Raw genomic sequence first — 17521 nt, 5'->3', positions numbered from 1 at the left:
TTATTGTTATTGAAATGCTTTTTATGTTTGGTATCAGCAGCAATAGAAGAACCTGGGGAAGAGTGAAAAAGTGGAAGAAATTGAGGGCCAGGGCCAGGCTATCAAAGTGAGAGCTGTTTCTCAGACTAGAGTGGTAAATATTCCCTTCTTGTTGTAGCTATTGTATCACTTAAGTCTGAGTTTAGATTCTACATGAAAGAAAGTAACAGAAGGTGTAGCATGAGCAGTCTGTCAGCATGTCTGGAGGCGGTGAGGGATTGTACAGAGCGTAGCTGTGTACCCTTGGCCCAGCCCACCCTAGACTGCTCTGAGTCAAACTGCAGAGCTGTTTTCATCAATGTTTTGAATGTTGTAGGTGAAGTGTACTATAGTGTAATTTAATCATGCTGGAATTTGCATGGAGCATGGTGCTCATGGCAGAACACCACAGAGAGGCCAATGTTCTCCAATAAAACACTGCTGCCAAAAGTCTCACGACAGTGCTTGTTGGAGAATAGAAGCCATCATTAAAAAATGTATCTGGATGAACTTTTAATGTATCTTGCAAATCTATTTTGCCTGTCCATTGGTGTGCGACAGGGCTCATTCTTGGGCCCTCTTCTCTTTTCCATCTTCACCAAATCCCTGCGTTTTATCATACGCCCACATAGTTTTCATTGCTGTAAATGTTAGACTAAATTGTTTGGCAAGAACATGCAGCACTTATTATAGTGTAAAAACAAACTGTAGAAAAAAGAGCATTGAGATATGGAACTGCCTTTTTGCCTCTGGACAGCTTACCATTATTGCAGAGACAATAATGGTCTCTGCAATAATTTCCCAAGGATATCAGGGGGACAATGTTTGTGCAGTTGACTGCCAGCTGAGGCTCCCTGGAATTTGGGTGATGTAGCTTAGTAATGACTCTTAACATCAAAGTAAATCTACAAGGAAAATCCAAGTTTTGAAAGGTCCATTTAAAGCCCTGACCTTAACACAGTACGGATTCTTGACCTCAATTCAGTTATTCACATCAGACAAAGAAATTCACTGAGATCCAGCAGTAAGTTAGAATAGTACAATTTTCCCTTTGAGCATTGTACAGGTGAGATCTGCAGCTACAGGAAGACATTATTAGATGTTATTGCTGCCTAAGGGTTCACTTACTGTTTCCAATACAGTGAATATTTAATGGGTGTGTTTAATAATGACATAAGTTTATTTTTAGCTTAAGCACATTTTATTTGTCTGTACTTGTGACTTACACGAAGATCATATTTTCTGACCAATTATAAAGTTATAGGTCAATCCAAGGAGTTCACAGTACTGTGTACAAGTTTCAACCACTGAAAGTAAAATGTTTTTAAAGCATGAATGAATAGTTTATGTTTATCAATTTACATTACACAAAGCAAGTATAGCACAGCAGGTGCCATCCTTTGCCTTGATGTGAGGTCAGGGCTTGGTGGGACCCAGACTCCAGATCTGTTTCCAAACTCCTCTTCTTGTTGTGGATAAAGATAAAGTTCTTTATGTTTCTGGCTGAATGTTTGGGGTCACTGTCATGCTGAAAAATTAATTTTGGGCTCATCAGATGCCTCCATAGTGGTACTGTAAAATGAATGTGAACATGCCACTCTCACGTTTTTCCAAGAAACAGTGTAAAACCTGAATGAATTAGATTATAAATTACAGAAAATCTATGAAGCAGCAAATTGTAACACTGAAGATGCCGGAATTTGAGAATTTCTTCATCCATGAAAATGTATTTAAATTAATAATTTGTCCGTTTTTGTGCTTATTTAGTTAATAAATTCATCATTAAAACATTTTAATAGTACCATATATTTTATTATATAGTGCATAAAAAAACATAAAAAAAACAAAATGTTTATTGAATGGAAGTGGGAATGTTTGCGTCTGGCAAAAAAATTGCATAACACACTGATGCAAAAAAACAACAAAAATCAATATCACTCTCAGGCTTAATACACCCAAAGATATTAAAGGAATAAAGGGTAGGCTATGGCAGATTCTTTTGCGGTTGACAAATTCGTCTCAGTATTTTGTAATTTTGCTTGATCCGGTAGTCTTCCAAAGAGCTGCCTGTCTACTTTTACTGAACTTGAGTAATCTTTAAGACATGCAAATGTATTTTGGCATGCATGTATCTTGTAGATCCCCTTTAACCCTGAGAAATACTATGTTGTGTACACTGTGTTCTCATACACATTATCTGAGTGGGCACTGGATATTAATGATACATTAGGTTAGAAGACACCCTGTAAGATTCTTGAGATCCTGTCTTTTAATTTAATGTTTTTGTGACTCACATAGTGGAATTTACAGGGTGGGACTATTTGCTTGTGGCTATTAATGTCTTAGTCATCCAGCCTCTGAGTGGCACTCCTTCACCCTCTCGGGGTCGACCATTTCTTATAAATCTTTAGCCCTGCAGTCACAGACTCTCTGAGCAGTGTTTGTTTATTGGTTGCTATTTAAAGCAAAGCAATAATGTCAAAAACAAGGATGAAAAAGTTGGAAGCAACCAAATATTTGCTCAGGGTATTATGATGATGCGTTTTTATTTTATGAAGCTTTGCTGTTTTTTGTATACTTTTTAATTTAGTTTTTTTTAACCAATCTAAAAGTATAATGTTATCAGCTCAATATAACCTTCACAAACTACATAAGATTAGCTAAATTTTTGTAGCAACATTTGCGTTATTTTTCATAGCGCAAATATTGCAGTAAACTCATTTTAGGTAAATTTAGTATTAAACAATTGCAAAAAATAAGCTATTGCAGCTGCCGGGCGCCTGCAGTAGAGGAAAAATTTCAATATTTGCATAAATATTAAATATATTTAAAGTTAAATATTTAATAACATTTTAAATAAAATGTATTGGAATAAAATATTACATAAAATGGAGGCACTTAACTGAGTTAGGAATACTGTAAAATTAGATTATATACAGTATTTGAATTGACTTGCTGTACCTGGAAATTCGCATCACTGCTGATGGTTTTACATTTGCTTTTAGTCTGGAGTTGCTTATATCCGAGTACTGCACTATCAACACAAATTAGTTTACTTGACTAGAAAATTCAGTGGTAATACATTAAACCAAAGGTGAATCTAAACCAATTAAATTATACTGACACATACAGTAATGTTAATGCAGTAGACATATCAAGTTGATGTACTCTTTTCGTTTCTCAGTCTAAATTCACCAATAACATTTTATTATTACTGAGAAATGAAACAAGTACAATACACAGAAAGTTTCCATCATATTTTAAAGAGTGAAAGGTTTTCGCTCTCAAACAATGCATGCTGGGAAGTCTACTATTGTGCTAGCTTTGTTTGTTTTATAAGTTAATAATCAAGCATAATTTCATTCATTCAACGGATCATTTCAAGTTAAAAGACCTTAAGTCAGGACATTTATACTTCATTAGTTCTGACAGGTAAAAAATAGTCATATTATCTTAAAAACCACTTGTACCTGATTATATAACGAATACAAAACACAAGCAGTGATTTATTTATTTATTTATTTAGGCTGCTGAGCCATGGTTGGTTGGTCACAAGAGAAGGCAGAGCAATGGAATAGCATACAGAGGAATCACTTAATCATTTGTGATTTATGTCTGTGTAGAAAACATTAGTATCCTGCAGGATGACAGACACAAATGGTATGAGACTACGTGAGTGTGTATGTGTCAAAAACAAGGGGAAACAGGGTGTGCTCTCCTGTGTGGAAATGACAGGGAAAGCTAACATTCTCCATCATGTACCCTCCCATACCTTTCCCCCCTGGTTTGGGCTCTTTAAAAGCTGCTGCCAGCGGTATCTGTCAGCCTCATTTTCCTTTTATCGTGACTTGAAGGAATTATAACCACCTTTCGACACATAGACACCGCAGTCTGTGGAGCTAAACAAAGATTATTAATCTATATTGAAAGCAGGAAACTAGACTAAGGGACTGTTACCAATCATTAGTGAGTGACTTTCATTAAGATGTATCAGTATTTAAAAATTCTGGTGCTGCTCCTTGTGCCACCATTTCTGTCAAGCCCAGTGCCACTAACCACATCGTCCAGAGGATGTCTCACCTGTAAAGGCAACCAGAGTCAGGTGTCTGTAGATTTAAATGCCACCACACTGGCCACTGGAGAACCATGTGGTGTGTACACTCTGAGCTGTGCCCACGGTCTGCGCTGTGCACCTCCACAGGATGAGCCAAGGCCCCTCCACGCTCTGCTGGAAGGCAGAGGAATCTGCAGTAATGGCAGCAGTGCCAACCCGACTGAAGAGATCCAAACTGCAGGTAAGTCTCACACAGTGCCTGAAAGTAGCATGAATGAATAAATAAAGCAGGTGAGGAATCATGGTGGTCGTTGTACAGCAACTCACACTGGGTACTTTATCTGACAACAGGCTATTTTATTTATTAACACCAACACTTATTAAAAATGAAATGATTAGATTTCATATTTAGTATACAAACAGCCTGTCAGTCAATTTTCCTGTACCAAGATTATGGGTTCGTGCTGGTTGTGAGAAGATCTTACCAGAGAAACACACCTTTTTTACACACAGTGTTTGTTTTTCCATGGTCCAGTTCTGTACAAGCTGTTAATCTGATTAAGCTAATGTTATGATAGTTGGTTGCATGGAAATATTTTGTACGGCTCAGCGGCAGTAATATAATCATTGATGCTGTTTTCAATGAGTTTTTCTATGAATCTGATTTAAATAATTGGAATTTGGAGTGTTGAATCTGTAAGTAATTCTATTGTGGTGTGTGTGATTAATAAAATAAATAATTTGTAAATAGAGTATTACTAAAAAAGATCAGTTAAAGCTCAGATCAGTGTTAAACATTGTTCTTATTATTTGACCCCAGCCCCAGCACCTACTGAGAATCCAGAGGAGGTAAAAGATTTCATGTACTTCGATTAATATCAACACATTCAGTGAATGTCAAATATGCACTTACTTGTATAATTTGAAATATGTATTTTCCTAAAGGCTCCATGTCGTAAGCTGCTAACTACACTAATCCAAGGCCTTAATGCCCACGTATTCAAATCAAATCATGACATTTACATGCCCAACTGTGACAAGCGTGGTTTCTTCAGAAAGAAGCAGGTGAATTTCCAAACAAAACTAATTTCAGAAAATGTATCTAATTATATTTATTACATTAAGTATTTTTCTCTGTATGAGGGTTACAGAATCTATTTGTTTGTTCTTTTTGTGCAGTGTTGGTCATCTCGAGGTAAGCGGCGTGGCGAGTGTTGGTGTGTGAATGAGAATGGCATGCCAGTCACTTCAAACAACAGAAAGAAAGGCAGCCTGAGTTGTTAGGATGCACGACGACTGGACTGAAACAGAGGAGGCTGACGTTTTGTTACCAATTAGAGAAGAAGATGAAGGACCACCATGGAAAGTCTAAAGGAACTAAAAACAGTTCCTCACATTTAATTCATCATCAGCCAGCTGCAGCTTTACAAGCTGTTTCAAAATTAGGCATAACTTTGTCTCCTTGCGCCCTCTACAGAAAATATTGTATTATATTGATCTAACATCGTTTCATGTCTAATCTACGTGTTGCAACATATTATGCTTACGCAAAAGTGATGATGTGCCATATTGGAGCGTGATTCTTTATTGAGAAAACAGAAAATCTTTCTTTCCCCATATCTTTAAGTCTTGAAACTACACCCATAGTTTGGGCTGCACAAATTCAAGAAGTTTACTTTCAAAATGTTTACTGTCATTTCAATTGTATAGGAACAACTGGAAACATGTTTTTATTATTACTGGATCTGTACCATACACACTGTGCAGGTGTAATATGCTGTTTTGTATGCATTCAATATATTATATTTATATGTTTGAAAATTTGAAACGACTCGACGACTGTAATTACTGCACATAATCCCTGGATGTAATCCTATTTATATTATTTGAATATTTTATTTATGTTATGAATACAAAACGTTAAGACTGATAGTAAAGGACAGTATAACAAAACAATTCTTGGCAGGATGTATGCATTTTCTGTTGTTTCTGAATAATAAAAAAAAAAGCTTGTGTGTCTCTTACTCGAACCTTGCTGATTAAGAGAACAGATGGAAAAAAAGCAAAAGAAGGCAAAGAAGAACATTGTGGCTAAATGAGGGTTTTAAGGTAATAGATTACTTTTAATGTATGTACAGAAGGCAAACAAAGTAAGTCAAGGACACATGCCCATTTTCTTAGAGTCGCAATGAACTGTCGCGACCATTTTGTGGTGACTCAAGGTATTTTTTAAACCACTTTCAGAACAAATCAGTTTTGCATAAAAGCTTATAAAGTCTTGACATAGATTAAAGATCACATTTCTGAAGATTACTATAGATTTTACTGTATGTTTTGGTGTAATAAACCACTATGACATATTCATGTCTGTCTGCTTTCTGAAAGCACCATAATGTTTATGATAACTTATAACTAAAACACAACAAATGGAAAATATATGTACTGCGTGTGCAACAGAATACAATGCAACTATGAAAAAAGAAAGACCCTGATAAAAATCTTTGTGGTAAAACTATAGTTTATTTACAACAAATTTAACATTTTGTTTTTTCAACATTTTGCACAATTTTCTTCTGAATTCCTAGACACAAATAAGGGCTCTTTTTTTCTTTCTCCATAACTTTTTAAACAGAAATATACTGTATTTGAAAGACCCTTTAAGTCATTAACACCACACACTGATTTACACGTCAGATTTGACATTGTCTGTGCACATTATGTGTGTCTGTGTGTATGTAATTTAATTGTAAAATTAAAATACAGTAGATTCACAGTATCAAATGCTTTGTTAAATCATTAAATACTTATATTATATATATTATATTTTTTTCTTTCTGATGCTGTTGTAATTTCTTCCATTAGTATCATCAGCGCTAAAGTTGTTTGTTAAAAATCAACATTGACTCTCTCTCAGTAATTGTTCAATACAATTATTGTATTTTTGTACATTTTTGTATTTTGTACTGTTTGTCAAACATTTTTAAGATCTGAGAAACAATGACACTGGTCTGTAGTTTGCCAAAATGTGTTTATCACCTGTTTTAAAAACTGGAATCACTTTTCAAAGTATCTTTAATATTATTATTTTCTTCCATCCACCATTTACCATAATTGTCAACTTATTTTTAAACTTTATACTTCTTCTTTGCAGTGTTAGTTCTAAGTCTCTGTGATTTCCTTACATGTATTTTGTAGGACTATCGTTATCTAAACTGTTATATATATATATTTTTAACTCTAAACTAAACAGACAAATCAGTACGCACAAAAACAACCGGAGCATTTTGCTTATTTTGTGCATATACACTGTTGCCCATAAAGCTAGAATAAAATATTTTTTACCTCTTCTCATGTAATTATTGTGATAATGTGATTTTTTTTTCTTGATAGAAAAAGTGTATATATTCTCAAAACTTTATTGATCAATCTCTTCCAGTAAAAATAAAGCCACAATTACCTTGTATTGTACCGTGTTTACAGAGTGGGAGAAAATACAAACAACAACCTAAAACCGGGTTCATGTAGGAAGCATTTATTGATGTGATAACATATAAGAGGTTACTCCTCTAACAGACCATATTGTAGGGATTTTGGTAAAGGTTGCTGAAAACACAATTGCAGGTGTTCCAGTCCTTCTATCCAAAAGGAAGGGACCAAAGGACAGTTCCACTGAGTATGAAAAAATATGCCAAATTCCTTAATGCATTTCCAACATTTAGGATCTGGGGTTAAGCCCATCTAAAACAATCTCACCAGCAAAACATAATATCTATGCAAACTATAATGGATAAGGTTATTCATAACATCTCTTATAATTACATAATGTGATCTTATCTTACAATTGTATAATATTCTTGGACAGCGTTTATCATAAAGCGATAAAAAAGTATGTAAAAATACATTACATGCACAGTTTACTTCTGGTACAGACCATATTCCAATCATTCTGAAAATTTTTTATTTCTTCGTCAGTTCTTACTCTCCCATATACCCACCATCCTCAGTTTTTCATTATTTAACCATCATATGTTATAAGTAAATGATTAAATATATAATTTATTAGTAGCCTATTATTGACATTATTTGTAATTTTATTTATAAAAAATATATTGTTAATCAGTAATGCACTAACTGAGGTTATTCTGCTGGGTTTGGAGAATAATGGATGAAGCCCTCTACTATAAAATCTGATGCTGTTTAGCCATATCTGATAGGTCAATTTTGAAAATTCTCAAAAATTATATACTGTATCATCTCAAAAACTAAAAAAAAAGTTTATTTCTCAAACACAATAACTGATATAGTAAATGACACAGCATGTTCTAGCTGCTAAAATAGTTTGAAAGCAAATTAAATCTTAGTGGGCAAATCCCACAAGAAAACTATGCAATGGAACTTTACTGTGCTAAACAATCTAACTTACACACTGTGAGCAGTTAAAACAACTCTATATGGGACTATGGCAGAATGCAAAACCCACTAAACTGTTACCTGCCCTAAAACTGAATACAGGGAACAGTCAACAGTAAAGTCACAACCCCCACTGTAACAGTATTGTGACATGGTTAAGATGTGCATTACCTGCGACTACAGTATGTACCACATGGCTGTGACCACATGAACCCTCCACAACACAGAGCTTGCTTCAGGCCTATTTAAATGAAAGGCATCTCAGTAGAATATACAGTTAGAATATACTGTGATCTACAACACAACATTTTATACAAGTCTTTTACACATGCATACTTTGACAAGATGTGTGCTTATTAACTCTTTTTACCCACGCAACTCTCAGACTTCTCCACACAAAATAGGAAGGACAAGCGTGCACTTGCTGGCAATACTACGATCAAAGTCAGAAACAACTTGTGAAACACTTGGAGCTCACTCCTGATAGATATAAAATCTTCTGAGATAGCAAAACAAGATTATACAGAGTAATAACACTAAGTCCCCACCAATTTACTCAAAACAACATAGAAAATGGTATTATTAGTAGAAATAGTAGTAGTAGTATGAGTAGTACTAGAAATAGTCATGGCCACATGCAGAGTTTTGGAAATACTAAGGTCCAAAAAGAGAGCTAGCAAAATAAATGTAATTTCCATGGTTTACAAATGTACTTTTTAAGATGTTTTGTGGGCAACAATTAGGTAACAATAGCTTTAAAACCATGTCAGTGGGCAGTGGGGTAAATTAGCACTTAAGTTGTAATGACTCTTAAATGTTGCAATGAACTATTAGCACATAACCTGCTCCTTCGCTCTTAACGCTTCTCCTCTGTCTTTAAAATTATATTCTTTGTTCATTTTTTTCTCCCTTAATTTTTACTGCTGTTCCTTTTCTTTGTGAGCCCTCACTTATCTCACCTGCCAAAGTGCAATTTCATATACATACTGCCTTTTTTTTTTTTACATCTTTTAGTCTACATGAATGTAAGCAAAATGCATTTTATACACATACAATCTATAGCATAGGCTATAACAATGAATATGCCAGTTTTTTATTGATAAACCGAGACTATAGGGCCCAATGTGATAATTATACCTCAGTGGTAATTGGAATGTGATCAGGTCAGTAAGTTTTTGTTTGTTGATGATGCAGTTGTTTTATTTTCATGTTGTTTAATTAATTCAAGTGAAACTAACCATAGTAGGCATGTCGAGGAACAGCCAATCCGAAGCTGTTTGTCAGATGATGTTTGAGGATAAAGACAATGCATCCGTGGGTATATGAATAACCATGAACTACAAACACTTGTTAGTAAAACCCTTTTGCCTGGATCGGCTTCAACTGTCTGTCCACTTCGTTGACATAATCACTGAACCACCCTGTTGAGCAAAGGCATTGTAGTAAGGACGAGATTATTCACTACACCTGAGCTAGCATAGCTTCTTTTTATCACTAAAGTGGAGTTATTTAGGTGATTTGCACTTCGGAAACTGGCCATGTTGAGAGTAGTAGTAGAAGTAGCAGGCTAATAGTTATGTAGTAATATTTACAGGTATGGCAAAGCGTTTGTTAGCTACCTTTAAAATGAATAAATATTGTCTTTGTGTCATCACACAGACTGTATAATGTTGCGGAGCTAAGCACCTGCTTGATTAGTTGTTGGACTGAACAGACGCAACACGATCACAAGCCGCTTGGCCGGGAGGCTGCTTCTGATCCTGATCTGATCCTGCTGCTGCTGCAGAGCCTCCACCAGGCGGACTTCAGGCTACTTTACATATAGGACACAGGACGCAACAGATGAAAACGGAACACCTGCTCACAGACCGAGACGTGGATACCTGTGAAAGCACGATGTCTTCTCCCAGTGTCACGTCCAACCCCCTGAACGCATTGGCACCCAAAAGGAAGACAAAGAAGAAACAGTTCGTGCAGCAGAAAGTCCAGGTTTTCCGAGGCAGTGACCCCGTGTTGAGCGTGCTGATGTGGGGAGTCAATCATTCGGTGCGTATGTGAGCTGCTTAATGAATCAAATATGTGGTAAAGCTGGTCTGAGTGTAAATATGTTCATTAACTATCCATTGATCATGTGAAGATTAATGACCTGAGCCAGGTGCCCGTACCTGTCATGCTGCTCCCAGACGACTTCAAAGCCAGCACCAAGATCAAAGTCAACAACCACCTCTTCAACAAGTAGGATACTGTGCTCCACTCATCTGTCTGCATCATTGTGGGAACTTTTATCTTGCTTCCTGTCATTTGCACAGATTTTGCACGATTCTTTTGATTTATTTGCCTACTTGTGCAGACAAATAATGGGAACAACAGTGCTTTTCTACACTAACAATACATTCACCATTACTACCAACACCACTACATTAGTACTACAACAACAGTGATGAAAGAAATGAAATTCTGAGCTTTACATCACAGAGGCTGAGCTTCAGTAAGACAAAATGTTTAACAGAAGCTTATTTAAAATAATTGTTTTTAAAGACTACAGAGTGCACTCTGTCTGCTGTGTGGGCTCTATACAAACCAAGTCTAGGAAAGTGAGTAGCTTTCAATAATCCTATAATCCATCCAAGAATCCAGTTACTTATAAACAGAGGTAAGAAGAACAATAAAACATTTTCTCAACTTTAAGTGTTGTTGCCTTGGTGAGATTTTACATCGCTTCACATGTAACGTGAATCTGAAACAGCTGCATGCTCAATAGTGTAAATATGGCCAGTGATGCAATTGTTAGACAATTAAACGTTGAAGTACTTAACACATGGCGCCAGATAAATTATACGTTATAGGGTTAGGGTTAGGGTTATATTTTATCTCTGAACTGAAAAGAAGACATCAGGAGATAGAGAAAATAAAAACAGAAACCTTTAGTGATGCCAGCAATATTGCTCATGCTGAATAGATCAACGTTTTTTTGTTTTTTTTTTATGTTATGCATTTAAGCTTCTTTGCTCCTTAGAGAGAATCTTCCTGGGCAGTTCAAATTCAAAGAGTACTGTCCACAGGTGTTCAGAAACCTGCGAGAGCGCTTTGGCATTGAGGACCAAGATTATCAGGTATGAGCTAAATCCACCACAAATCAATACTGAATTGTACAGAAAAAGACTTGAGGTTTTTAAAAAAAAAAGCACAACACAGAGCATTCAGTGTTTTGTAATGTGTTCTTTTTAAATAAAAAACTTTTTGTGTGCATTGATAGACTCTTTTCTAAATTTGCATCTCTTTGTATGATATTTGCATGTGCCATGTGGCTCACAGAGACATCTGCCTGTCTGCTCAGTGCACATATGCTTAGCACACTCTAATGTGAGGCAGGCCGTATGGATACTTTATAGCAAATGCGCTGATAAATACAGTCATACAGACAAACAAACAACACAGAAGAGACTAGTCAGCATCACTGCAGATACAGTTTTTATGTTGCACTGTGATCCACAACACAACATTTTATACATTTCTTGTTGCATCACACAGCTTATGTTACATTTGCTCATGATGTTGTTCTTTCATTCACCAACAGGTGTCTCTAGCTCGCAGCCCTCCAGTCAAAGATGAGGAGGGGCAGTGTGAGGGGCTGCTGCTGACATCGTATGACCGCACTTTGGTAGTAAAAGAAATCTCCACTGAGGAGGTGGAGGAAATGCACAACATTCTCTCTGAGTACCACCAGGTATGAATGACACAAGTTCGACAACATTGTTTTAAACCTCATATTAGTGAGTTATTACGTTTCCTTCGCTGGTGTATAGTTTCAGTACATGAAATCTGAGGATGAATCGTATTAGTCAAAGAGGTGCTTTTTTAAAATAAATGATAATCCTGGTTACCATGGCAATGGTTTTACAACTTCAAAGGCACAAGATGAGCGTTTGAATTTCAAACAGAGGGAGTTTTTCTACAAAAGATGCATGAACAGGGCTCTTGTTTTTGTCATCTAAATTTTAGTTTATGAAAGGTACTCTGTTGTAGCTTTTTATGTTTCTACACACAACAAACCGATGGGAATAGCGCTAGTGCATTATAATCACCTCACTCCTTAAGGATGTTTTCACCTTTGATCCTTTACGGCACTGAATATGGGTGGATTTAGACTCACCTACATCATCACTGGCACAACTAATTGATTTTAACACCACACAATTGGTTAAATAAAGATCACGTGACAGCAGTGTATTTCAAATGATTTTAGTATAAATTGACCTTTATCTTTAGGTACCAGTTACTGGTGAATCAGCATCCTGGGCATTATCTCCACATTATGAAGACAAAAGAACACGCCAAGCAACTGTGCAAAAAGGTTCTAAGAGAACAGTTCCAACTCAGTGAATATCTCTTAGTGTACAGTTAATTCCATCATTAAGGAAAATTGAGCAGGTTGTCAAAAACTGATGAAGACTAGTAAAGGAGGGTATTGAAACAAGTTTGATTCCTCTGAAGGAGTTAAAATCTTAAACATACAACAACAGTTTCCTGGGTTCATCAGCAGTCAAAGCTTTATGGGGGGGTGGTAGAGAGAAAAAAGACTCATATTGAATCTCAACTAGAATTTGTCGGAAGGCCTGAGGGAGATTCTGAAGTTATTTCGAAGATGGTCGTTTAGTCCGAAGAGACCGAAATTGAGCTTTTTTCCAGCAAGACAATAACCCCCGGCATGCATCCAAAGCTAAATGGTATAGAGACAACAGGGCTGGTGTTCTGGAGTGGCCATATCAGTGCCCAGACGCAGTACAGGTCAAAACTAATAGATGGATTGAAGATTGAAAAGGTAAAGGTAAATCAATCAACCACGATTCAATGTTGTAAAAAAATAAAAGGTGAAAACTACCAAGGGAAGCGATTCCTTTTTTGGCCACAGTTGTTATAGAGAAGGTCAAAACAATTTAAATTGCATGTCATATTGGTAGTAAATATGTTTTGTGTAATAAAATGCATTTTGCATTTTGCATTTTGCATTTTAACATGTCACTTTAGGAAACAACTGCTAGGTTGCATTCAAGTACCAGAGTAAACTATAACAGTGAGCCAGTGAACCTTCTGTTGCTCACAGACCCAGTAACGGGGAGGAGCGTTTAATCAAACACCATTCACTGTCTACTCACTTCTTATGCAGCATATTGTCACGTGCCATGGCAGTACGCTGCTCCCTCAGTTCTTGGCCATGTACAGAATCACTGTGGAGAGTGAGGACACCTACCTGTTAGTTATGAGGAACATGTTCAGCCACAGACTGCATGTACACAGAAAATACGACCTCAAGGTAAATCCTGCAGACGTCATGTAGCTAGTTATATTCACAGACTGTAATCAACACAGAATACTGATAGGACGTTATCTGTAGTTGGCTTTAGTTCATTTTACTACCTGTTTTCATAAATTTAGAACATTTGAAGTATCTTTACATACCTTAAATTATGACATATGGGCTTCGGTCCTCCTGATTTTAAGTTTATGATTAATCAGCAATCGGATTAATCAGCAATATATGTGTTATTTTTCATGGACTTTTAATGATAAAAATTACCCATGATAGCAACTGTCTTTTCTTTTTTAGGGGTCCCTGGTGTCTCGGGAAGCAAGTTTTAAAGAGAAAGTGAGATAAATTATAATTATAAACGTTGTGTGACAAGCTCCTACTTTAACTGTAGGTTCTCTATTGTTAATTTAATGCAGATTAAATAAAAACAAGCATGTTTGGTGTTATTCGATATAGACTAATTTGAACGATGATGAATTAGGTCTGCGAGACTAGCTGAGTATTCTAATATATAATTTATTTATTTTTTTGATAGTTTTTTCTAGCTTGGCTTGGCTAAACTGACTTATAAAATTGGCGGAATGGCCCTTTATCAATCCTACAAAGCCCTGTAAATGTATTAGTTTCATATTTAGAAAAACACATAAATTAGAAATCTTAAGACCCTGGTAAATGTTAAAATTATAGCGCAGTCAGTTAAATTAAGTCTATAATTGTTTCCCCCAGTTTGACAGGCTTTTTTAAGGACAGAGTGTGAAATCACATTTCCTATAGTGTCATACTAATACTATGTGGCAAATGTGATTTTAAGATGCGGTTCTTAGAAGTGTTTTCAGTGAAAAAATCCCTAAGAGGTAGACAGTTTAAATAACATCAGAGCCCTTGTTCTCGCCCTATAGCAACTCTGACCTAGATAAAATGCTGGAAATAGGTGGTTTAATGGTTTAAAATAATTGCACAGCTTTGATTTGAAAAGCAACATTTAATATTATTTGGCTCTTATGTCAGAGGACGTGAGACAGACATGTCTTAACAAGAAACATGCTAACGAAGTTTGTGATTATGTGATCTTTATACTAAATGAAACGCTTGATACCCTTCACTTTGTATTTCCAGGTGAAAGAGCTGCCCACTTATAAAGACACAGACTTCAGGAATAACATGCAAAAAATTTACTTAAGCAATGAGGAGAAGGATAAGATCATGGAGAAGCTCAACAGAGACATTGAGGTGAGAAAGGAGGGTTAAAGAAATAAATGGTTTCCTTTTGTGATTTGTGCTTGTGTATCCTCTTTCTGCAGTTTCTGGTGCATATGAGGATCATGGACTACAGCTTACTGCTGGGTATCCATGACATTGAGCGGGCGGAGAGGGAGATGGAGGAGGAAATGGACTCATCTTTTGAAGACGAATACAAGGATGAAAATGACCTAGCTCTTCCCTCACTCTCTGTCTCACCTGAGGGTATAGCTGGCTGCATGAACTCCTTCAAACCCATAAGTCCTGGGGAATTTGATCCTTATGCGGATGTGTACGCTATTCAAAGTGCTGTAGGTGAGTCCTCACAGCAGAGACATCTCGGGTGAATGTAGAAGGACTTAATACATCTAAACCTCATCTCAAACATGCAGAGTAATATCACCCATCAAACATCGTGAATCACTGTCATGTAGGTGCACCCCAGAGGGAGGTGTATTTTATGGGTCTGATTGACGTGTTGACACAGTGCGACACCAAGAAGAAAGCTGCTCATGCTGCCAAGGCTGTCAAACACGGGGTGAGAGATCATTGGTTTTTAAATGGATTGGTACGCAGAAACTGCATACTTTACTTTTTATATTTCACTTATCACATCTCAGCCGTGTGCGTGTGTTTGTTTATGCGTGTGTATGTGTGCGTGTGTGTTTGCAGGCAGGAGTGGAAATCTCAACAGTTCATCCAGACCAGTACGCCAAACGCTTCCGAGAGTTCATCACTAAGATCTTTGCTTAATTCAAAGCTTCAGTCCACGCTACCATCATCATTTTAAACTAGTGGAGTTCCACTATGCAATATATACAAAGCCAAATCAACATCACGAAGCACAGAAAATTTACGACTAAGTTATGATTTGATAAATGATTTACATGCTCTTTGAAGATTGACTGTATTATTATACATAATACATATACATATTATTCTGCACTACGTAAAAGACAGGTGACGTTATTTTCTTTAAGAACTTGAATTTGAAGTTTTCCTGCCAACTCATTGTTGTTGTTTCTTTTGTTTTTACTTAAACTCTAAGACTCTGCCAGAAATACTGGATTGTTCAAAGTGATCAGTGAGGTCAAAGTACAGACCTCTGAGTTACATATATATATATATATATATAATTTTTATTAAAGCAGTATGTATTTTGCTTTAAAGAGGTAAAGGAATTGGAAAAGTTGATCATCAATAAACATTAGTAGTGGTTTTCCAAATCATAATAAAACCTAAATGAATGCAGCAGAATACAAATTTCATCTGACTATTATACCATTGTGTTGCCCTTAACATTAAATAAATATAAATGTATCACTATCTGTAATGATTAAAATAGTCTCAGCTCAACTCATTGTTCGGTATGTATTGTGCCACAGTACATCCAGTGCAATGCTGTGTTAGCTTTAGTAAATGCAGCACACAAGCTTGCACCATGTCAAAGTAAAGAGCACAATAGAGCACTGATCCATTCACAGTTTGAGATTTCAAGAGCTTTTATGTCAAATGTTGTAGGAGATCTATCCTTTGCTTTATTCACTTTATTTATTCACTTAAATGAGTTTCAAGTTGTGTAACAGTCGGCGATATGAGAAGGCTAATATCATACATTCCGTATCTAACGTGTTCCTATAAATTGTATTCTCAGTGGTGAAGCGTTAATTTTTGTCTTTATTTAGTCCTCTCCCATCTCCCACTTCTCTTGGCACACATTCCTGAATCTCCTGCTAATCTCCTGCATGAGATTTTTTTTGGACATTAAACTTGTAGCCGAGTGGACAAATATAAAAGAGATGATGGACAAGCTTCTTCTCCTTCTTCAGTTCAGTGCAAAAATACAGACAGATGTGTTTAGAAGCTAATATGAGTTTTTAGCATTTACTTATCAACTGATAAAATTTTTATTATAATATTGCCTGTTTGTGTTTGAAAGGACCATAAACTGGGCAGTGGGTCTATATGGGCCAGTAGCCCCGCTGAAATTTACAATAGCTCCACCAAGAGATTATCTGATGTCTGGCAATCGAATCTTGACTTGTTTCAACCATTTCTCTTGTTACCGTCCAACAGCATTCCAAGTTGTCATGGCAACCAAACAGTCCAAGTACAGCTTCTTTTTCCTGCACAATTTCTAGCACAGATATCATTTGTCGATCTTTGGCTCTGTATAGCTCAGGCTGTTAAACTCAAGACTGTGTGGTTTGAATCATTCAAACTTCGTCGCTGCAGGTTCAGTGATTCATTAAATTACACTATTCTGCTGGGATTTTAAAGAAACTATTCACAGTGAGTCCATCTTTGACAGGGAGCGACCTTGAGGTTGATGATAAAGTTTTTATCCTATAATATTGCACAATTACCCTCACCTTGTTAATTTGAGAGCTATGCAAAGACCAGATCCATTGAGAGGATTCTGTTTGGATGGAGGAGATAAAAGGTGAGAAGAAACTGATGTTTTATGAGTTTTGAGCAGGTGAACTGTT

General features: G+C 36.3%; 2 protein-coding genes across 3 annotated transcripts; both read left to right on the top strand.

Annotated features, from left to right (window-relative positions):
* The first annotated feature begins 3854 nt into the window (after positions 1–3854).
* LOC137128286 (insulin-like growth factor-binding protein 6) lies at positions 3855–6736 on the top strand. The gene is made up of 4 exons (XM_067506153.1): positions 3855–4313; positions 4893–4921; positions 5018–5137; positions 5252–6736. Exons 1-4 carry the CDS (start codon positions 4004–4006, stop codon positions 5354–5356), a joined length of 564 nt encoding a protein of 187 aa, XP_067362254.1. The 5' UTR covers positions 3855–4003; the 3' UTR covers positions 5357–6736.
* Positions 6737–10170: 3434 nt separating this feature from the next.
* Positions 10171–17427, top strand: LOC137128233 (phosphatidylinositol 5-phosphate 4-kinase type-2 gamma-like). 2 transcript variants are annotated; one of them, XM_067506061.1, is made up of 10 exons: positions 10178–10528; positions 10620–10717; positions 11499–11595; positions 12060–12209; positions 13650–13796; positions 14091–14129; positions 14910–15023; positions 15095–15347; positions 15467–15570; positions 15705–17427. In XM_067506061.1, the coding sequence occupies exons 1-10, from the start codon at positions 10325–10327 to the stop codon at positions 15783–15785; spliced, it is 1287 nt and encodes a 428-aa protein (XP_067362162.1). In that variant the 5' UTR covers positions 10178–10324; the 3' UTR covers positions 15786–17427. The 2 variants fall into 2 exon arrangements, with proteins under 2 accessions (XP_067362163.1, XP_067362162.1); XM_067506062.1 differs by lacking the exon at positions 13650–13796 and having other exon boundaries at positions 10171–10528.
* Positions 17428–17521: the final 94 nt, after the last annotated feature.

This window comes from Channa argus, chromosome 5 (genome assembly GCF_033026475.1).
Source record: "Channa argus isolate prfri chromosome 5, Channa argus male v1.0, whole genome shotgun sequence".
NCBI classification, from domain to species: Eukaryota; Metazoa; Chordata; class Actinopteri; order Anabantiformes; family Channidae; genus Channa; species Channa argus.
The sequence above is the reverse complement of the archived record's forward strand: the minus strand, read 5'-3'. Positions and strand labels throughout refer to the sequence as shown.